The sequence below is a fragment of the Colobus angolensis genome, unplaced genomic scaffold, assembly GCF_000951035.1.
Source record: "Colobus angolensis palliatus isolate OR3802 unplaced genomic scaffold, Cang.pa_1.0 Scaffold54, whole genome shotgun sequence".
Taxonomy (NCBI): Eukaryota; Metazoa; Chordata; class Mammalia; order Primates; family Cercopithecidae; genus Colobus; species Colobus angolensis.
This window is the reverse complement of record NW_012118932.1, coordinates 1,823,603-1,846,961: the sequence shown is the minus strand read 5'-3', so window position 1 is coordinate 1,846,961 and position 23,359 is coordinate 1,823,603. Positions and strand designations below refer to the sequence as shown.

Here is a 23,359-nt window from a genome sequence, read left to right as displayed (position 1 = left end):
TTTTTTTCTTTTTTCTTTTTTTTTTAATTTAAAGAAAAGTTCTCACTCTGTCACCCAGGTTGGAATGCAATGGTATGATCGTAGCTCATTGTAGTCTCAAACTCCTGGGTTCAAGCGATCCTCCTGCCTCAGTCTTCTAAGTAGCTGAGACTACAGTTGCACACCCCCACTCCCAGCTAATTTTTGTTGTTGTTGTTGAGATAGGATATCGCCATGTTGCCTAGGCTGGTTTTGAACTCCTGGCCTCAAGCAATCCTCCTGCCTTGGCCTACCAAAGTGCTAGGATTACAGATGTGAGCCACCGCACCTGGCTACTTCACCCTAATCACCTGGCATCACATGCGTAAAATAAGGGCGTGCTAAAAACACGCTGTTCTTGTCAATACGCTTCAAAATAATGAAAAATGCAGCATCTTAAAATGTTATAAAGATCAGAATAAAAAAATTCTATTCTTTATATTTTTCTCTTCCCTCTCCAAAAACTAGTAATTCTTAGTGTCACTGGTAGGTAAACCTGTTTCCTTCAAAACATGAACGCCTATGACAGAGAAATAACAAACAAAGCCATTTCTCTTTGATAGCCTCATCATTCTTGTGCCACGTACTCTTAAATATATGAATGCACAAATGGGATATTCAAGGAAAAACTTATTTCCAACATGTGTGCAATAAGAGACATCAGATCAACTGCTCAACTCCCACATTACAATTACGTATAAACTGTTAGAATCTTAATTGCCTTGTGGCTTTGGTGGACACCAGACTTTATTCCCTATGAAGGACGTGGTGCCAATGATTGGATGTGGTTCTATGTTATTTATGTATAGTTTTTTAAATAAGTAGAGTAGAACTTAAGAATAAATAAGTCAGTACTGATAGCATTCACGTTGGTCAGGAAACTTCTGACTTTTCTTGCTTGGCTAGAGATGGCATTGATAAATCTCTTGCTGGACTGTGTGCTTGATGGACCTTTTAGTTTTCTTCCCATTTTCTGGCTCATCAGCATTTAGTTACCTTTTATCCTCTTCCAAAAAAAAAAATTGTTTGTTTTTAAATATTCAGCATTAGCAATTTTCTCATAATCATTTTGGTTTACTTTTTAAACAATGACTTTTCTGTTAGCTCATCATAGCCAAAAAAAAGAGATAAAGGAATAACTATGGTCAGGCCAAAATAAAATGAAGATTACTTCCTAATGAATAAAACGTAATTAAGCAGCAAAGTAGCATTAAATATCTTTTGCTGTAGAGCACATAATACTTGGAAATTTTTCTGGAAAAATGTAGATTAGTATAAACAAATGTTAGCTTCCTTTGTACTATAGTAGTAACTGATTTGCCTTTTTTGTCAAGTAGCATTTTTATTTTTAGGTCTAAATGAACTACACTCTTTGAAATTCTTTAGTATTTTCAGTTGCAAAATGTTAGAATTTATTCAAAAGTAGAAATTCACTTTACATGAGATGAAAGTAAAAATCATATACAAACTGCACGCTGTGGTCGTAGGAGTCAGCTTCCACAGAGCTGCTAGGCTGGGCCTTTGTGCACACAGACAGTAGACATCCCTTTGTTTTGCCCCTCCTTCTCTTCTTCAGCAGTCATTCAATGACAAGCGTAAAAAGAACCTCTTTTCCCGAAAATTCCCCTTCTACAAGAACAAGGACCAGAGTGAGCAGGAAACAAGTGATGCTGACCGTAAGTATGTGGATCCAGCGGTCAACGGAAAACAAAATGGAGAGGGACCTGCTGCCCTGCAGTTGGTTGTTACCATGGAGACAGTTTCAAGAGCTGCAGCAGGTTGCTCATTGTCTTCAAGGGCAACTTAACAGATGTAAATTAATTTGTATGCCTATCTTAACTTTTTCTGGCACCTTAGGAATTCTTAATTTAAAGCAAACATTATTTTCCAGTTATATGTTTATAATTTGAACATATAAATATGTATAAATCAATGCAATTATTTGAAGGAAAGATTGTTATGAAAAACACTTCACATTCATACATTCAAAGAATATTTTAGAGGAAGAACGTGAAGACATGAGAAGCTACCTGTTGATGTCTAGGTTTAACATTGTGAGTCTTTGATACTGGATTCTCTGGAATCATTCCATTTTATCCTATTTCTTCGTTATATGTAGACAATCTGGATTTTACTTTTAAAATAGCAAGAAATGGTCTAAAATTTTGCTTCTCGCCCTGAATCAGCCTTCCTGCTAGAACTTTCATTCTTTCGGTAGATTACAGTTAGCAGCTAGCTCATTTCAAAGTTCTAGAAATCTGTAAAAATGCTCTGTGAGATAGATGTACCTGTAATGGTCTTGGAACTGTCTCCTACTGTAGCACCAATTTCATGCATTACTGACAAGTGTTTTCTTTGATTATCTTTTTATTGCTTCTCTCTGGGGACTACCCTCCACAGGAGATCCCTGAGGACATGGGATCAAAAGGCCTGAGTAAGTGACCAAAACACTCCAAGTTACTTTTTAACCTCCATCTACAGACCCACCGTATTCAGATACGTTTGGAGATTCATGGTAGGGCCTTTCTGGCATAAGGAGGTGTATGATTTAGATTGCTTTTAGAATTTGTGGCCGGGCGCGGTGGCTCAGGCCGGGCGCGGTGGCTCAAGCCTGTAATCCCAGCACTTTGGGAGGCCGAGACGGGCGGATCACGAGGTCAGGAGATCGAGACCATCCTGGCTAACACGGTGAAACCCCGTCTCTACTAAAAAATACAAAAAACTAGCCGGGCGAGGTGGCGGGCGCCTGTAGTCCCAGCTACTCGGGAGGCTGAGACAGGAGAATGGCGTAAACCCGGGAGGCGGAACTTGCAGTGAGCTGAGATCCGGCCGGCCACTGCTCGGGCGACAGAGCGAGACTCCGTCTCAAAAAAAAAAAAAAAAAAAAAAGAATTTGCATGTTTATCACATGCTTGGGACTTTAATTTCTGTAATACATAACTTTTTGTTTTTATTTTTGTTTTTCACATGTCATTTGAAAAATGCTCATAACTATATTTTCCTTTTTGTAATTTTTATGACAGTTACTTTTGCTAGGAACTTTTAAAATATAAAAACTTTTAAGATTTTGTTAAGTGTACCCTCATTATTAGAATGTAGAAATATGTTTCCTTGGAGTTTTATGTTCCCCCTTTTTTTCTGTTAAAATAATCTAAAATTATTTTGATTATGTGTTAGTAAAGCATTGCTATAATATAAAAACATAAAACACAATAGAATACTATGCAAGTAGCAGTTTATTGAGGGGATGAGTTGTGTATCTCTTTTTTTTTTTTTTTTTTTTGAGAAAGTTGTAAGTTACCACCGGAGTATATAAGAACTATTTTGTTTTTCCTTCGGCTAAGATGTTGCCTTTGTTTTTGGTTTTTGTTGCTGCTGTTCTTGTTTAATTTTCTAGCTAGTTACTTAATCTTCATGTAAAGCTTCACATAGGTTCTAGTATGTAGAAGTCATTCAATAAATGTTGGAATGAATGAATGAAGCAAGAAGCCATTTTAGCAAATAAAATTTTTAATTTGCGCGTGTTTTCAAATTGCTTAACTATGAAAATGTACCAAACATTACTGAGTAACTTGAGGTTACAGTGACTCATAGAAGTAATCTTTTAACCTCTTGTTTTCTAAATGGTTCTTTCTATTTAGATTATTAAACATTTTTAAACTTCTTTGTTAATTCATTGATCATTAAGCATATAGCCAATATCTTCTAACTTTCTAAGACCTACATTAATAAGCATTAAATTTTACATGAGGCATTTTTCCGATTTATGCTAAGTTTATACTGGAATTTTAATCTAAACTGTAGGTACTTTTATTTCAACCGTAGTGATTAAAGTTTGTATTAGATTGAGGACAGTATGTTTATGTACAACTCTTTCTGTTAGACACACTTTGTTATTTTTGCATGTGCCTTTATAGGATTTAGTAAGGGCCACAGATTTCCTATCAGTAGTGGCACGCATTGTTTAATCTCTTACATTTGGGGAAAATTATCAATGAAAACCTCTAAAACTGGAAGATACTACCACAGTTTATGTATGCTATAGAATTTATTTTGAGATTGATAACATACTTTAGAGGTGGTATGGATCAACAAATGGACCCATAGATTTTTCTGATCTGTTCAGTGAACAGAGACATGGGAAACTCTTAGAAAAAGAAACTAAATGAAGAGTTTGGTTCCCATATTGATGTTACAATAGATGATAATTATACTTTGACCCTATATCTCTGGTTCTAATTGAAGATTGGGACTTTGGAAGAGAAATACTGTGAAAAATAGTAACTGATTATCAGACAGCATTATTCAGAAAAATATTTTATTTTCTGGAGAGTGACCTAAGATCCCTTGAATAATAGATTTCTGTGCTTCATCTCACAGGAATTAAAAGAATTTATTCACCTGGTAACTTGATCATCAGATCAAGATTTTATTCAGAAAATGTTGGAGAAGACAGAAAAATATCAGTAAAATTCTAAAACTGGATATGATGGAGGTTATCACATAAAATAGATGACATAAGGCAGTTGACAAGGTGCCATGATTATATAGTAGTAAATACTGGGAAGAAGGATGTGTTCAAGGACATTGCGTGAGGCCTCAGTTGCTTATATTCTAAAGTTAAGAATATAGGGCACAAACTAAGCAAAATCTTGAGAGACTTTAATATAAGAAAATAAGTGCAACTTAATATAGGTAGTCATCAGGCCCCACTGGAACAAAACTCAACCCCAAGCAGAGGTTAAGTTACTCCAGAGAACCCAACCTATTGAAGAGACATGGAAAAACACTAGAATATCAAGAAAAAAATGTGTATCTGCTGTAAATTCATACAACCTATGAAAAATGGAGTATTTAATCGAAGAGCAGAGAAACAGAAGTGATACCATAGAATGCTTTGTATAGCCGGGCGCGGTGGCTCAAGCCTGTAATCCCAGCACTTTGGGAGGCCGAGACGGGCGGATCACGAGGTCAGGAGTTCGAGACCATCCTGGCTAACACGGTGAAACCCCATCTCTACTAAAAAATACAAAAAACTAGCCGGGCGAGGTGGCGGGCGCCTGTAGTCCCAGCTACTCGGGAGGCTGAGACAGGAGAATGGCAAAAACCCGCGAGGCGGAGCTTGCAGTGAGCTGAGATCCGGCCACTGCACTCCAGCCCGGGCGACAGAGGGAGACTCCATCTCAAAAAAAAAAAAAAAAAAAAGAATGCTTTGTATAGACATGAATTCATTTGTTCTTTATTCTGAGAAGAAGAGAGTCAGGTAAATTATATATTTGCCCTGTTGACAGTAGCAAAAACAGAGAAATTGTTTTATCAAACCTAATTTTGCTAAACAGAACTAATGAGAGTACAATGGAAGTTTGGGAGAATGCAACTAAGTCATCATTTGTGAAAAGCTAAAAATAAAAGCCTGTACAGCTTTTATGCTTTAAGGAGGTAATTTTGAAAAAGCTTAAGGGACTAAAACTAGGTAAGATTCCTTTAACAGAGACTGAAAGGAAACGTAACTCAGTAAAAGATACATAAGGTACTCAGAAGTAAAATTATGACGTAAGGTTTGAGACAAGGTTTGTTCTTATTACATGTAGCCTTTCCATTTTTACAACTTGACATTTTGTACAACACCTCAAAAATTTCCTCAGACACATAGGTTTCCTGCTACATATGTCATTTCTTTCTTCTCATTTTAAAGACGTACACATAGTTGTGCAGAGCTTGTAAATGCCAAAAGCAGACTTATCTTCATTTGCATTATGAATAGGATGTAAGAGTAGTATCATTGCTTCAGATTGATGATGTAGTGTTAGAGGAGAGCCAGAAGAGAAACATGATATACTCTGTCAGGAAGAAACATTTGAGTACAATGATAAAACTTGGCTAGAGAGATTTGAAATAGATCTGTTCATCAAACATCATAATCAGGCTGGGCGCGGTGGCTCACGCCTGTAATCCCAGCACTTTGGGAGGCTGAGACCAGCAGATCACCTGAGGTCAGGAATTCGAGACCAGCCTGGCCAACATGGCAAAACCCCGTCTCTACTAAAAGTACAAAAATTAGCCAGGCATGGTGGTGCACACCTGTAATCCAAGCTACTCAGGAGGCTGAGGCAGGAGAATCACTTGAACCTGGGAGGTAAAGGTTGCGGTAAGCCGAGATCACGCCACTGCTCTCCAGCCTGGGTGACATAGCAAGACTCCGTCTTAAAAAAAAAAAAAAAAAGCTATCAAAAACAAAATAAAAATAAAAACTTGAAGAATGTGTTTGTACCATGTATGCCACAGGGATAATATCTTTACACTATTTAACAGGTAATAAGAAACAAGCTAACTCTCCATTAGAAAGCTGGACAAGAGTGCTCAAAAGATAAGCAGATGAAATAAGCATGTAAAAAATGTTTAATTCCCTAGTAGTGATAAGCAAAATGATGTTTTACCTGTCACTTTGCAGACTTTTGTTTAAAAGGAAAACCCGTGACGAAGAGAGTTCTGCTAAATGCCTGCTTTTAATGTATTACAATTAGGAGTGTAAACTGGCACAGCCTTTGTGAAAAAGCACATCTTTTGACCCACTAAATACTCTTCAACGAATTTATCCTAAGGATGTAATTAGAGATAGAGATAAAGCCTTATATATTAGAATGCTTATAATGCTTATTATAGTATTATTTAGTAATAACAGCAAAAATAAAAAATTAAAACCATGGCAAAATGCCTTACAATTAGAAAGTGCCTGATCAAGTATGATTTATCCATACTATGTAATATTACATAACCATCAAAAATCATATTTAGAGATAATGACATGGGGAAATGCTCACTATATATGAAAAAAGTAAAATATGCAACTACATATATTGTCTCAGTCTTATAAATAAACGTATGTTTGGAGCTATTTTAAATAGTGTTACTTTGAACATTCTTACCCATGTCTTGTGGTAAGCATATATATGCCTTTCTGTTGGGGAAATAGCTAGGAAAGGAATTGCTGGGTCATATAGATACACTTTTGTCCAGCCTTAGTAGATATTGCCACATAGTTTTCCCAAGTAGTTTTCCCAGTTGGCCCATTCCTAGTATATGAACCCCCGTTGCTGCATATCGTTGTCGATGCTTGACATGTCTGTTTTGTGTTTTCACTTGAGCCATTCTGGTGGATGGTAGAGACACCCTTTGTGGTTTTAATTTGCGTTTCCCTGACAAGTAATTAACTTGAACACTTCTCTGTATGTTTATTGGTAATTTGACTATCTTCTTCTGTAAAATGCTTTTACGAGGAACATTTTCAATTATCAGAAGAAAAACATTTTATTTTTCTAATAGCATTCCAAACGATGACGATGATGCTATTCTAAGGACCATACTTTTGAGTAGTGAGGTTTTATTGTAGAAGAGCTAAGTAGAATGATATTTGAAAGAACTTGCAGAGTTTGATTGTTGTATAGCTTTTGGCAGTCTTAGAGGGTTTAAGGTGAGTAGAAGAAATCCAAAAAAAACAGATAGTGAAGAGATTTTGGTAACTTAAACTTTTTATTATATAAATATCAGATACATTCAATAGTAGAAGAGTAGTAAAAATAAACCCTGCAAGTATTTGTTTATCCAGCTTTCATAATTGTCAACTGAAAATTTACCAATTCTGTTTCTTCTGTACTCCCACTTATACTCCCCTTTGCAATAACTAATTTTTCTTTAGTTTACAAACTAGAGATGGCAGAGGGTGATACCAATGCTAATATAAACAGAATAACTCTTTTTTTTAATGTGGCGTGTTTCTGGGAATGAAATTTAAGGAAATAGGACAAAAAGTTAAAAGGTATATATAAATGAAGACATTCATAATTGTTGATACTTGTGAAAAACAGTTTAAAGCAAATAAAAATACCTAAATAATAAATAGCAAGGTAAATAATTTATCAATCATAGAATATTATACACCAATTTTAAAGTATTGCTATCAAGCCCATGTGGTGAATGGAAAGAAATATTTTAATATAAGCTTCTAAAAAACCTACCATTTGACCAGGTGCGGTGGCTCAAGCCTGTAATCCCAGCACTTTGGGAGGCCGAGGCAGGTGGATCTCCTGAGATCAGGAGTTCAAGACCAGCCTAACCAACATGGCGAAACCCGGTCTCTACTAAAAATACAAAAATTTGGGTGTGGTGGTGCACACCTGTAATCCCAGCTACTCAGGAGGCTGAGGCAGGAGAATAGCTTGAACCTGGGAGGCGGAGGTTGTAGAGAGCTGAGATCTTGCCACTGCACTCCAGCCTGGGGAACAGACCAAGACTCCAAAGAAAAACCTACCATTTTACATGTGCTTACATATATTAGTGAATTCGTCTTGCAATTTTTAAAGTCCCTGCTTTATTTAAAATGTATTGTAATCATGATTAAGAAAGTTATATCTTGTCTTTGAAAGTTAGAATAACAGACTTATTTTTCATTATGATAGCAGTTCAAAAATCTTATTTAATTTGAAATCTTAAGTTCAGCCATTCACTGTACGTTTTAATAGTGATACTTGATTTTAGGAGACTCTGTGAGTGGTATGGTATAGCAGATACTTATCTTCAAACTTTTTTGTTTTTGTTTCTTAGGGACAGGATCTCACACTGTCACCCACGCTGGAGTGCGGTGGTATATTCATAGCTCACTGCAGCCTAGAACCCTTTGGCTTGAGCGGTCTTCGCACCTCAACCTCTTGAATAGCTAGAATTACAGATATGCACCACCAAGCCCAGCATTTTTTTTTTTGTCCAGACAGTGTCTCTCCATGTTACCCAAGCTGATCTCGAACTCCTGGTCTTAAGTGATCCTCCTGCCTCACCTTCGCAAAGTGCTGGGATTACAGGCATGTGCCACCATGCCCAGCCTCAAACTTTTTTTTACCTTAAAAAATTTTATTTCCACCCGGGCGCAGTGGCTCATGCCTTTAATCTCAGCACTTTGGGAGGCCAAGGCAGATGGATCACTTGATCTCAGGAGTTCAGTATCAGCATGGCCAACATAGTGAAACCAGCCTCTACTAAAAATAGAACAATTAGCTGGGCCTGGTACTATACACCTGTAGTGCCAGGTACTCGGGTGTCTGAGACACAAGAATTGAATTGCTTAAACCTAGGAGGCAGAGGTTGCAGTGAGCTGAGATCGTGCCACTGCACTCCAACCTGGGCAACAGAGGGAGACTGTCTCAAAAAAAGAAAAAAGAAAAAAATTTCCAGCTGGGTGTGGTGGTTCACACCTGTAATCTCAGCACTTTGGGAAGCTGAAATGGGAGGATCCCTTGAGGCCTGGAGTTTGAGACCAGTCTGGGCAACATGGTTGAGACTTGCCTCTTTTATTAAAAAAACAAAATTTTAGCAGAGCATAGTGGTACATACCTGAAGTCCCAGCCACTCTGGTCTAAGATGGGAGGATCACAGAGGCCCAGGAGAGGAGGTGGAGGCTGCAGTGAGCTATAGTGCAGTGGTATACTGCACTCCTACCTGAGCAACAGAGTGAAGCCCTGTCCCTTTAATTAAAAAAAAAAAAAAAGTTAAAATAAAAATGTCGGTTTCCCTGTCTCGTTGAAAGTTTTATTTTTATTTTTTAGAAATAAATGTATTAGTCTTTGTTTAATGCAAGGGGAATATTTATTGGGAGAATATTTGAGATTACATTTACATGGATGAGAAGCGTGCCTATTGTTTACTAAGCAATGAAGTCGTGAAACGGAGTCACTTTTAAGGAGGGGAATTAGTTGGTTTTAAAATGCAGTGCCACCATTGGTGCATTCCCTTCCAGCCGAGACATCTGAATTTATAACTTCTAAAATCATTTATCTGTATGAACTCAGAAACATGGATTTTCATCTTCAGAAACAGGAGCGAAGCTGGACTGAAAATAAGATGATCTCTTTATTTTTAATTACAAAGACATCCCTTCATTAAAATGGGCATCTATTTGCTTAGTTTGTCCCCTTTGCCAGTTACTGCCGGTTCAGAAACTGAGATAGTGCCAACAGTATTTTCTCCATTGGGTTTTATGTCTACATTTGGACTAATTCAGGATCACTTTGCCCTTTTTGTCATATTCTAGTTGCTATTTATAATAGATTTGTTCAGAAACTGTGTTGTACAAAAATAAGGCATTGTCCTTAATTACAGGTGTTTTCCTTTGCTAATATTTATTATTTGAAAAAAACAGTATTTTTAAAGAAAATGAAAAACACTTTAAAAAAATTATTTTGTTATATATGGCTTATATCGCAACATTTTATTTTGATTATTTGCTTTTTAAACTCATGACACTGTTTTCTTTACTTTTTTTCATTGTCCTGCAATTTCAGAGCATGTAACTTCTAATGCCAGCGATAGTGAAAGTAGTTACCGTAAGTGTCTTAAGTTACTTGTTCTTTTGTAATCTCGAGTAATCCATCCTCAGCGGGGGTGGAGGGATTCTTAGTGATACGTTCTAAAAACTTAAAGTTATGTGATCGTTATTTTAAAATCAGGGAGAGACAAGTAAAATTCTGTACTTGAAAAATAAAATCATACTATATATGTAAAGGTTAATTTATAAAATTTTAATAAAATACTAAAAACAGTTTAGTATTATTTGTGTACATGATACATATGTATATGTATTTTTTATAAGAAGCAAATAGTTAAATGAGGGAAAACTTGTATTTTGACTTTTTTTTTTCTTTTTTTGAGACGGAGTCTCGCTCTGTCGCCCAGGCTGGAGTGCAGTGGCCGGATCTCAGCTCACTGCAAGCTCCGCCTCCCGGGTTCCCGCCATTCTCCTGCCTCAGCCTCCCGAGCAGCTGGGACTACAGGTGCCTGCCACCTCGCCCGGCTAGTTTTTTGTATTTTTTAGTAGAGATGGGGTTTCACCGTGTTAGCCAGGATGGTCTCGATCTCCTGACCTCATGATCCGCCCGTCTCGGCCTCCCAAAGTGCTGGGATTACAGGCTTGAGCCACCGCACCTGGCCTGTATTTTGACATTCTGTTTAATAATTCTGTTTTTAACATGAGCACTAAAACAGTATTTTTCAGTAATGCTAAATTATCATTAGCTTTATTTCCTTTTTTATTCTTTGTCACCAATACTGATCTGGGTCAAGTTATTGTTTATCATCAGCACTTGGTGAACAGAAGAAATAAGGAAACATTTTCAGTGATCGCCCGAAAAATAATACTAATTTCTCTTTTGCTGTTTTATATTACATTCTTGGTTTTATTAAGTGAACTGCACAACCATGTGATGTTTTAAACAGACTTGGGGCATGGGAGAAGGGGAGGGTACATAATATCAGTTGTAACACCTTAAAAATTAAAATTACTTTTCTAACTTTCTTTTTTTACTGCTGTCTAATATGAAAGTAATCTTGATTACAGATGAGTATGGCTGCTCAAAAGGTCCATCCTGTTAATATCAGTCCCTAATACTTTTTCATGTTGACAGTATATACTTTTAACCGTCATTCATTTGGTTGATTATTTTTCTACATAGTAGTTACTTAATGATTTTTTTGGTACGGAAATGATTTCCTGTATTTCGGCATTTTATTGCTTATAACCAGAACCCACTATAGGGTAGTTGAGTGGCTTTCTAGGCTAAAAAGAGGTAATGAAAGTATATACTGTCTGTCTTACCATTTGCATGAATTATTAAGGTGTGAAATATTCAAATTGCATGTGTTTGCTAGTATGTAAGCCATGTTTTACATCCAGTACTTTAAAAAACAGCTTATAAAATATCCGTTTTATATACTTTGATAATAAAATTGAAAACAAATAAATACACACTTTTAAAGCAGAAAAGAATGTTTATGCCAATGTATGGATTTAAAAGACCTACAGCTACATACATATTAATATAAACCAATCGCAAAATTCGTGGTAAAATTGTTATAGGATCTTGATAATTAAAGAGAAAATCTTCAAATGCATTATCCAATATTGATTGCTTTCATTGAACCACTTGAGTTAACACAGTCTTTTCTAATTTTCACTGTGGGGTAAGGGGGGGTGTGTGTTATTTTAAAACTAGAGTTTTTGGCCAGGCGTGGTGGTTCATGCCTATAATCCCAGCACTTTGGGAGGCCAAGGCGGGCAGATCACCTGAGGTCGGGAGTTCGAGACCAGCCTGACTAACACAGAGAAACCCCGTCTCTACTAAAAATACAAAATTAGCTGGGCATGATGGCGCACGCCTGTAATCCCAGCTACTCGGGAGGCTGAGGCAGGAGAACCGCTTGAACCTGAGAGGTGGAGGTTGCAGTGAGCTGAGATTGTGCCATTGCACACCAGCCTGGCAACAAGAGCAAAACTCCAACCCCAAAAAAAAAAAAAAAAAAAACAACTCTTAGAGTTTTTAACTCTTTTTATTTCTTTACACTGGATTCAGATATCATTTGTAGACTCTTTTAGAATATTTCTTAAGCTCTGAACCTTTAATTTAACCTTTAGAAACTTTAACTTCTTGTGCTTTTAAGGTCAAAGCGAATATATTTATCTCCTTTACTATCACTGTGGTTTATTTTATTGGAAGGATTTAGTTTTATCTAAAGCTCTTTTTGACTCACATTAAATTTATTATTTTTTACAAAGTTGAGTTAGTGAATTTTTTCATCAGTGAAATAGTAACAATAGTTTTACCTTTGCATTTATAATTTTTAATTTTACGATGTAATTTTTTTAAAAATAAAATATACTGTATTCAATATTATAGTTGGTAGAACTAAAAAAGTAGCATGTTTTTAATAGTAACAAGTTACCTAATATGTATATAGATGATAGATAGATAGATAGATAGACTGCTCATTAAAGCATTAATCTTTAACAGATTTAATATTTCTTAGATTCTAAGTAAACGGCATCACAAATGAAGATTTTTAGATTTGATTATCTATGAAATATAATATTGATTAAATAGCCCATTTGTATTTTGTTTTACATTTAGCAAACTCACTTTTATGACTTTATAATTTGCCACTTTTTTTTTTTTTTAACTAAATTTTGCCATAAAGTACCTTTCCATATCTTTGCCATTTTCTCAGGAAAGTTGTAGTAATGTATAACGTTGTTCATGAAGAATTAGATGAGCATCAGTTATCTTGACACATTTTTCATCTGTGCCTTCACTTTCTAATAGGTGGTCAAGAAGAGTACGTCTTATCTTATGAACCAGTGAACCAACAAGAAGGTTTGTGAAGACTATTGATGTTTTATAATCTTCTAGAAGAATATACTTTTTAATTTGGGGGGAAAAAGTCGAATACCCCCAAAAAATGTTATATTAGAATTTTTTTTACTACATTTATATGCAGAAATTTACTACATATGTTTATGAAACATAGGTTACTCCGCAGTATATTAGAATCTAGTCATTTCATATTGACTTTTATATTTGTGTTTTATTTCCTAAGCAACTTCATTGCAGTGTTCTTGTTAGCATCACTATCTTCCAAAGAACCCTTTTCTGAAAATCTTGGAAGCATCTTTGAGCCTTCTCCGTTCCTCCTCCTCCTCATCCAGTTAGGTTCTGGGCACTGTTTATTCTACTTCTTTGTTATTTATGACCTTCTTTTCATCCCTTCTCTCACAGTGTTAGTTCTCAGTCTCACTACCAATCTCCATTCTTCCAGCATGATCCCATACAACCCAGAGTTTATACTTCTGTTAGATCATCTTTTTAGTGTTCTAAAAAGATGGGATTATATCACTTCCCACATGCAATTTCTTTTCTGCCCTTCTTTGCTCTGCTTCCTTACAATTTCTACTTCAAAGCCATCTGTATAACACTATACTTTATGCTTTGATTTGCAATGTAAAGAAACATTATCTGCTAACATACCAAATTTAACTTGGTTGATTTATCAATATGACTTCTAACAGAAGACTGAGTAGAATTTAAGATCTTAGTCAAGATTATAAAAGAGCAAGTTATGCATCTTTGGTTGATGGTTGAGTGAGATGGAGAAAGAAGAAAAAAATTCTTTAAAACAGTTAAGGATATTTTTGTTCTCTAGTGAAATAAAATACATTGATATTTGTTGACTGTTTATTCCTTTTAACGTGCAGTTTATCTTTATAGTTAATTACACTCGGCCAGTGATCATACTGGGACCCATGAAAGACCGGATCAATGATGACTTGATCTCAGAATTTCCCGACAAATTTGGATCCTGTGTCCCTCGTGAGTAAACCAGACAAAAACATTTCATTGTTACTCTTAACAATGCCTGTCACTGTGTGTGGGAAAAATAGGTAGAACCATTTTTTAACAGTTTGTACCCATTTTATCAGTTACTCTTCCATCCTCCATATTATTGTCCTTTCTCAGATTTAAATTAATCTGTTGAACTTTACAAAACAATGATGTAAGTAGAAAATGGATTTATTGTGGGGATTTTTTTTAATATTAAACACTTCCCCAAGTTTTTTTCTGTTAAAGATACAACTAGACCAAAACGAGATTATGAGGTAGACGGAAGAGATTATCATTTTGTGACTTCAAGAGAGCAGATGGAAAAAGATATCCAGGAACATAAATTCATTGAAGCTGGCCAGTATAACAATCATCTATATGGAACAAGTGTTCAGTCTGTGCGAGAAGTAGCAGAAAAGGTAAGCATCAGACTAATCCCAGAATATAACTTCTAATCAGATATGCCTTTGACAGTATGAAAGAGTGGTAGGATAGATACAGCATTAATTAGTTTTATTAACATAATGAATTTGCCTACCTACATAATTTTTGGTGGCTCAGGAAAGTGCATACAAGATAAAACAGGTAAATAAGGTAGACAAAGAAAGTGAAAATAGAAATGGTAACATGAATGTAAGAGGAGAAGTTATTTTAAGGTCATTTGCTAGAGATAGACCTTTTGTTTAACCCTAGCCCTCCAGCATATATTATAAGGAGATAAGGGCCAGGTATGGCAGCACACCCTTATAGTCCTAGCTACTAAGAAGGCTGAGTTGAGAGGATCATTTAAGCCTGGGAATTTGAGGCTGCAGCGAGCTATGATCATGCCACTGAACTCCAGCCTGGGCAACAGAACAAGACCCTGGCACTTAAAAAAAAAAAAAAAGAAAGAAAAAAAATTCAATAAATCTAACTACTTAAAATTTTTAAAAACTTTTTTTATGGCCAAAGAACTTTTCCAAAAACTGTTAGAAAACACCATTAACAATGTCAAAAGACAACTGACAGAAAAAATTTGCAAGAAGAAAAGCGCTAATATTGCCAATATATAAAGAACTCGTAAAAACAGGGAATAGAGACCAGAAACCCAATAGGAAAAAAAAAATGGAGAAAAGATGAGAATACATAGTTCACACAAAAATAAGATATAAAAATGGCCTTTGTACATAGGAAATGATGTCCAACCATTTCAAATGAATAACTACATTGAAGAGGGGAGAAGGGAGAAGTCTTAATCCCAGAGATTCTTTGAAGAAAGAAAGATCTGTAAACAAAATAAAATTTGTTTGTTGGGTGGAGTGTATGGTCTTACAGTTCTGAAACGAATATATATTCTAGGGTTGAGCAAATATACTAATATAACGACAGTAGTGGGAGTGAGGTTTGGCTGTCAGAAAAAGGGAGAGGATAAAATGAACTCTGTGATAATTGGATTGGAGATATTAGATAATTAGAGCTATGAATATGAACCCATGAATTGTAATAGAGTAGATATAGAAAGATGTGTATTTATATATACACACACATATGCTTATTTGCTCTATCCACTAAGAAGACCTAAAAATAACCCTGAATAAGCCATGAGAATATCTGGTGCCCAGGTCTTGGCTTCTAAGTATAATTCGTTAATTGAAAGATCCAAGACTCCTTAGAGAAATGGCTGATTCTGGGGCCAGGACTGGAAAAGTGCAGGGTGAGCCTGTAACATTTTTGCTGCCAGAAAAACAAGGAAGTACTCCACGAGTGATGAGGGTGTGTAAAAAAGCAAGGAACCAAGCTGTGGGGTCCCTCACTGGCCAAGTCTGAGATAATTTGAATATCAAGATAAATGATAATCACAGATTGTAATATATAGAGTAAAATTAAAATCCTAGACTCCATAATGAAATAAACACAGATGGCCCCCAACTTAGAATGGTTCAACTTTACAGAGGCGCCAAAAGTGATGCATATTCAGTAGCAGCCATACTTCAAGTACCCATACAGCCATTCTGTTTTTCACTTGTAGTACAGGACTCAATGAATTACATGAAAAATTCAACACTTAATTATAAAACAGGTATGTTGGATGATTTTGTCTGACTGTAGAGTAAGTGTTCTGAGCACATTTAAGGTAATCTAGGTTCAGTAGGGTAGATATATTAAACGCATTTTCAATTTATAGTATTTTCCACTTGTGATGGGTTTATTGGGACGTAACTCCCATCATAAGTCAAGGAGCATCTGTATATGAGTAAATAAGTGGATAGAAGGGAACACTTTGGACTGTCTACTAATCAAGGTAGAAGAAATGATTAGAAAATCTTTTGAAAACTGCATGGTAATAATTGTTTCAGGCAAAAACCATCAGTGCATTCTAAAATTCGTGAACATTTGATGAAAAACGGGATATCTATATAGTCTCAAAGTGTCCTCCCCAAAATACTTATCAGTTACAAAGGCAAAAGTAATAATTTTACAGTGGAGAAACCTAGCAGATAAAACCTTAAACAAGTGATCAAAATTAGCATCACTGCCGGTGGGACAAATAGATATAATATCACCTCCCAGATGTGATGGACTGAGAAGGACACACATTATATCTGTGGTATTCCTGCCAAAACTGTGTAACCTGCCATCCGAGAGTGAGGAAACACACAAACCCAGGTTGAGGCATATTGTAGGACATAAACATTTTGTACTCTTCAAAAACATCAAGATCAAGAAAGACCAAGACTGAGGAGCTGTGTCAGATTGACGGAGACTACGGAGACTTTACAACTAAATACAGCGTGTGATCCCATGATCCTGAATTGGATCCTGGACCAGGAATTGTTTTTTTTCTTTTCCAATAAGGAACATTAGATGGCCACTTGGAATCATATTGTGATTATGTAAGAGATGCCATTGTTTTTAAGAAATACGAGGTAAAAGAGCATTATGCAGTTTATTCTCAAACTATTATGTACATATATAGAAAGAGCTAAAGCAAACAGAATATTAATATTTCAGTATCAAGTTACTAAAATGTTTAAGCGATAATGTAAAATATTTATATCTGATAAAAGTAGATAATGGTTACATGGTGTCTGTTGTTTACTTTTCTATATGTTTGGAGTATTTTACAGTATTAAATTTGTTATTTTAAGTGTGCCCACCAAATTGAAATTATCATGTATTGACTTGGACTCAAGTCCTTGGGTTAGAAGTTGCATTATGGGGCCAAGTGTGGTGGCTCACACCTATAATCCGAGCACTTTGGGAGGCCGAGGTGGGTGGATCACTTGAGGTCAGGAATTTGAGACCAGCCTGACCAACATGGTGAAACCCCATCTGTACAAAAAACACAAAAATTAGCTGGGTGTGGTGGCGCACACCTGTTATCCCAGCTGCTGGGGAGGCTGAAGCAGGAGAATTGCTCGAACCCAAGAAGCAGAAGTTGCAATAAGCCGAGATCGTGCCACTGCACTCAAGTCTGGGTGACAGAACAAGACTTCGTCTCAAAAACAAACAAAAAACTGAAGTTGCGTTATGGGGGAGGGCCTGATTTCAAATGTATTAGAAGCAAATCTGTCATAAATAATAACTACTACTCTGCTTACCACGGAAATGCCCATCTGTATTAAAAACCTAAGTATCCTTTGTCAGTGAGTTTAAGCTTGTCAGAAAGGTTGTCATTTAAATCCAGAATTGGGTCCCATATGCTAGTTTATGAGTTTTTGTCTGTCCCTAGTAAAATGAGAAATAGAAAGATTGAGTAGTGGTAATGAGGTTTCACACATTTGTTTATTTAAAAGGTTTGCCCTTACTCTAGGATTTTTTATCTGTTATGAAATGATAGCTATGGGGAGATGGTAGTGTGGGGTCTTTATGAATACCTTTTCTTGGCAGAATGAAAAATAGGAACCTGGGCCTGGCACAGTGGCTCATGCCTATAATCCCAGCACTTCCGGAGGCTGCGGTGAGAGGATCACTTGAGCCCCAGGAGTTCAAGACCAGCCTAGTGAACAGAACAAGACCCTGTCTCTTAAATTTAAAAAAAAAAAAAAAGGGAGTGGGGGAGCTCTGGTTTTCACCATTTTGAGAAATTGCTGATCTGTGAAAACTAGGAACTGTATTCTCATTCCTTTTTAAATATAACATTTGTTTGAAAATGGCAAATTAATTATGCATAATCATTTCATTTCCTATCAGGTTTGCTGAGAGAAGTGACAAGTTTGCTTAAAGTGAACAAGGATCCAGACATACCACGATTTAGACTCTGGGCCTGTGGGAAATGTACCTTTGATATTATTGAGAATATTTGGTTCACTTGTTTTTTTTTCTTTGTTCCCTTTATTTTAGGGCAAACACTGTATCCTTGATGTGTCTGGAAATGCCATAAAGAGATTACAGATTGCACAGCTTTACCCTATCTCCATTTTTATTAAACCCAAATCCATGGAAAATATCATGTAAGTGTAAATGCCTGAGGCATAGCCTCTTTGTACAAATTCAGTCACTGTAGGGTAATTTATTTACTCTCCTTGCATCTCAGTTTCTATATCTATAAAACTGAGATAATAGTAGTATGTATATTCACCTCAGATTATGTGGTGAGGATTAAATAAGCACTATGGGTTTTAAATTGTCGTTGTAATCATCATCATTAATACTACTAAAGTTATAAGGTAACGTGTTAGCACTTTAAATAGCTCCGTGTGGCTAGTGGCTACTGAAGTATGCAGCACAGCTCTCAGGTAACCATTAAGAGAATAGAAGAATGTGTAACCATTACGTAATACTTTTGGGGGACAAAAAAATAGAATCTAAGTAAAAATTAAGAAAGAGCAAATAGAAACATAGAACAAGTGAGGCAAAACCATATAAATAGTAAGATGGTATAAACTAAGGCAAGTATTAGACTACTGGACTAAATGTTCCAATTAAAAGACAAGGATTGTCAGAATGTGTGAAGAAAAAAGTAAATTATATGTTGCTTTCATCAGACATACCTTAAAAATTAGGCTATGTGAAAACCTACTTTCCCATAGGTTGAAAGTAAGAGAATAGAAAAAGCTATACCATGCTAAACTAGGCTGATTTTCATATTGCTGACGAAGTATACTTTAAGGCAAGAAGTACTACTTGCCTTAAGAGTGACATTTCATAAAAGATTCACTCCAGCAGGAGGATCTGTTCATACATTTGTTTGCACTTAATAGCATTCTCAAAACATAAAAAGTACAAATTGACAGCTTCATAGGAACAAAAAGGTAATTCCAAAATCATCGAGAGGGAACCTAACATACCTGTGAGGAAGCAATTAAATAAGAAAACAAATATAAAAAATCAGTGAAGGCACAGAATAACACAAATTAAAAACTTTACCTACTTGACATATGTTAAACACTGCACTCACCATCTGCAGAATACATGTGGATTTCCAGTATACATGAAACAATTACCAAAACTCATCATTTGCTGGATTACAAATTTCAAATGATAGAAAACAAATACTTTCTGACTATAATGCAATTTAAATGGAAACCAATAACTAAAAGATAACTAGAAAATTCTCATATATTTGGAAATTAAGCATTATACTTCTGAGTGAGTCAAAGAAGAAATCACAGAATAAATTGATGTTTTGAACTAAATAGTAATGAATTGCCAAGTAATGAGTTTGGAGGCTTTCATAGCTTTGTTGAAGGAATACACACAGCTTTAAATGTTAGGAAAGAATGTTGAAAATCAAATATTAGGAAAGTTGAAAATCTAAGATTTTGAGAAATTGAAAAAATATCAGTCAAACTCAAAATTATAGAAGGTGGGGCACAGTGGCCAGCCCCTATAATCCCAACACTTCAGGAGGCCTAAGTGGGCGGATTGCTTGAGTTCAGGAGTTCAAGACCAGCCTGGGCAACATGGTGAGACTCTGTCTCTACTAAAAATACAAAAAAATAGCCAGGCGTGGTGGTGTGCGCCTGTTGTCCCAGCTGCTTGGGAGGCTGAGATGGGGGGATTGCTTGAGCACAGGGAGTGGGGGTTGCAGCAAAGCCAAGATCATGCCATTACACTCCAGCCTGGTGACAGAACGAGACCCTGTCCCAAGTCAAAAAAAGAAGAAAACAGTATAAAAAAAATTTAAAAATAAAAAATATGGCAGAGCGGAAATTAATGAAATAGAAAACAAGCATAAAAGAGGATCAACAAAGCCAAAAGTGTTGTCTTTGAAAAGACAGTAAACCATTAGGAGTGATGAAGAAAAGAAAGAAGGCATATCAATGTGAACATCAGGCATGAAAAAGAGGATATGACTACACATGCAGCAGACATCAGAGAGATTGACAGAGGCGGCCCAGCAGGAAAAAGGACAGAGGGCTTGGACACATCACAAAAGAGAACCTCCAAATAATACGCATGTGAGATAGTGCCCAATTAATCATGGAAATACAAGTTAAACCCTGATGTCTTATACTACCACCCACATACCAGAATAGTTACAATGAAAAAGACAGAAAATATTTAATGCTGGCAAGGATGTGGAGCAGCTGAAACTCATAACAGTGTTAGGGGTGCAAATTGGTGCGTCTTCATTGGTAAACTGTTTATAGTACCATAATGTCTCCTAAAGCCGAACGTACACATTAGTTACGACCCAGAAGTCATATTCTTAGATACACACTCAACAGGAATGCTTACATGTGTTTACAAAGACATGTACAAGAATGATGACAGTACTGTTCAAGTAGTTAGCAGCTGTCAGGTACAGTGGCTCACACCTGTAATCCCAACACTTTGGGAGCCCAAGACAGAAGGATTCCTTAAGGTCAGGAGTTGGAGACCAGCCTGAGCAACATAGCACGACCCTATCTCCACAAAAAACTTTTAAGGAAGCTGGATGTGATAGTGCCTTCCTGTAATCCCAGCTACTCAGGAGGCTGAAGCAGGAGGATCCCTTGAGCCCAGGAGTTCGATCGAGGCTGTAGTGAGCTATGCTTGCACCACTGCACTCCAGCCTTGGTGACAGAGTGAGACCCTGTCTTTAAAAAAAAAACAACAACAACAACAAAGAGTCAGTAACTAAAAACTAGAAACTACCCAAATACTGTCAGCAGTAGAATATGTAAATAAACTATGACATACTCACAACGAAACAATGTATGATAATGAGAGTGAGCAATCTCCCGCCACATACAAAAGTATGGAAGAATCTCACAAGTACAATTTGAGTTAAAAACAAAAACCCCGACCTAAAGATACACATACTCTATGATTCCAAATTTAATAATTGCTCATAGAAGTCAAATAGAGGTTACCCTGTGAGAAGGGGGTTGGCCGGATTCTGGGGTACTAGTGACGTTCTGTGTCTTGACCTAAGTACACAGGTGCATGTAAGTTTGTGAAAATGTAACAAGCTGAATGATACGATTTTTCTGATATTGCTCATCTGTGTTTGAAACCTATACTTCAGAAAATGTTAAGGAAAAAATAGAAAGGGAAAAGAGAAATAGAAAACCTAAATAATCTAGTACTTAGTAAAGACTTGAACCCGTCATAAAAAGCCTTTCCACAAATTAAATACTAAGCCTAGAGGACTTACTAAATTGTACCAAAAGCTAAGAAGCTATGTCAGTTTTATACAAACTCTTCAACTAATTTATGAGCATTAATTTGATACCCAAACCTGGAAAGGACTGTATAGGGAAAGGAAAATGATAAAGCCAGTCTTAATTATGACTATAGATGCAAGAACCCTTACCAAAATAGGAGCAAATTGAATCAAAGAATTTTTTTAATAAGGCAAAGTATAACAACCAAGTTGGGTATATTCCTGGTATGCAACACTGCTTTAACATTTAAAAACTAATCAATTATGGAGCTAGAGGGAAGATGGAAGAGTAGGAAGCTCTGGGAATCTGTCTCCCCACCCAGACAACAACTGCACTGGCAGACTCTGTCTGATGTTACTATTTTGGAACTCTGTTCACCATTTTTATCGGTTTTGGAACTCTGAAGTCTATTGAAGGCTTATAACTTCCAGGGGAAGGTTTGAAAGGTTAATTTCAGCTCTTAACATGGTAGCAACTACCTGTTCCTCTGCCCTCAGCCCCACAGCATGTAGCCATGCACACATTTTCAAGCGGCTTTGCATAGGGTTTGTGGGAGGCAGTGTGGACAATAAGGATTCTGTCCTCCAAATAGCAGGGATCTTTGCTGTGATGGCTAATTACTGCTTCTGATGATGGAGGTGCGGCCATACAGCCCTAAAGTGAGCCATTGTTGCAGACCCCACTGCCACTGTTACAAGCCCTTCCACTGGAGGCTGAAGTGACTTTTAAAGATTTAAAGGGCCATTGCCTTCAGTGGTGATTAGTGAGGAGAAAGAAAAAAAAAAAACAAATGAAAACAAAGGGCTAGTGCCTCCCCCTTCCACCCGTACCACATACACACACACACACACACACCTTTTTGCTTCCCCCCATTTTGGGGGCCAGACCTGGACATTCAAAAGTAACCATGTATGTGAGGGGAGATTTTCATATCCATGGAAAATCACAGGCTTAGAAAATACCTGAAAAGACTGGCTGATTCCTGGTACAGAAACACCTTGCAACAGTAAACAATAAAATTAAATTTTAAATAAAACAACAAACCCTAAGAAAGGAAGAGAATGTGATCTCCAGAGTTACCACATTGTAAGAGTTAAATGTGCAGTTTCCAACAAAAAGCACAAGACATACAAAGAAACAGGAAAATATAGCCCATTCAAAGGAAACATAAACTATCCCTGCGGAAGACTATCCTTGAGAAAGAGTTAGACTAAGACTGTAAAACAAGATGCTAAATGAGCTAAAAGACATGGACAAAGTCTCAACAAAATGATAGGCCCAGCGCAGTGGCTCATGCCTGTGATTCTAGCGCTTAGAAGGCTGAGACGAACCACCTGAACTCAGTGGTTCGAGACTAGCCTGGGCAACATAGTGAGACCTTGCCTCTACAAAAAGTCAGCAAAAATTGGCCAGGTGCAGTGGCTCATGCCTGTAACCCCAGCACTTTGGGAGGCTGAGGCAGGCAGAACACCTGAGGTCAGGAGTTCAAGACCATCGTGGACAACATAGTGAAACCCCATCTCTACTAAAAATACAAAAATTAGCTGGGCGTGGTGGTGGGCATCTGTA

General features: G+C 36.6%; 1 protein-coding gene across 8 annotated transcripts in view; it reads left to right on the top strand.

Annotated features, from left to right (window-relative positions):
- DLG1 (discs, large homolog 1 (Drosophila)) overlaps positions 1 to 23,359 on the top strand; it is a 291,014-nt gene that overhangs the window by 250,335 nt on the left and 17,320 nt on the right. For 3 of the 8 annotated variants that reach the window (XM_011961193.1, XM_011961194.1, XM_011961198.1), the window contains 6 exons: positions 2,419 to 2,452; positions 10,350 to 10,391; positions 13,161 to 13,211; positions 14,103 to 14,204; positions 14,463 to 14,635; positions 18,540 to 18,649. In XM_011961193.1, the coding sequence (XP_011816583.1) occupies positions 2,419 to 2,452; positions 10,350 to 10,391; positions 13,161 to 13,211; positions 14,103 to 14,204; positions 14,463 to 14,635; positions 18,540 to 18,649 (512 nt within the window). Of the gene's footprint in view, positions 1 to 1,594; positions 1,695 to 2,418; positions 2,453 to 10,349; positions 10,392 to 11,386; positions 11,423 to 13,160; positions 13,212 to 14,102; positions 14,205 to 14,462; positions 14,636 to 18,539; positions 18,650 to 23,359 lie in introns of all 8 variants that reach the window. The other 5 variants (XM_011961197.1, XM_011961196.1, XM_011961191.1 and 2 more) reach the window with 3 other exon arrangements.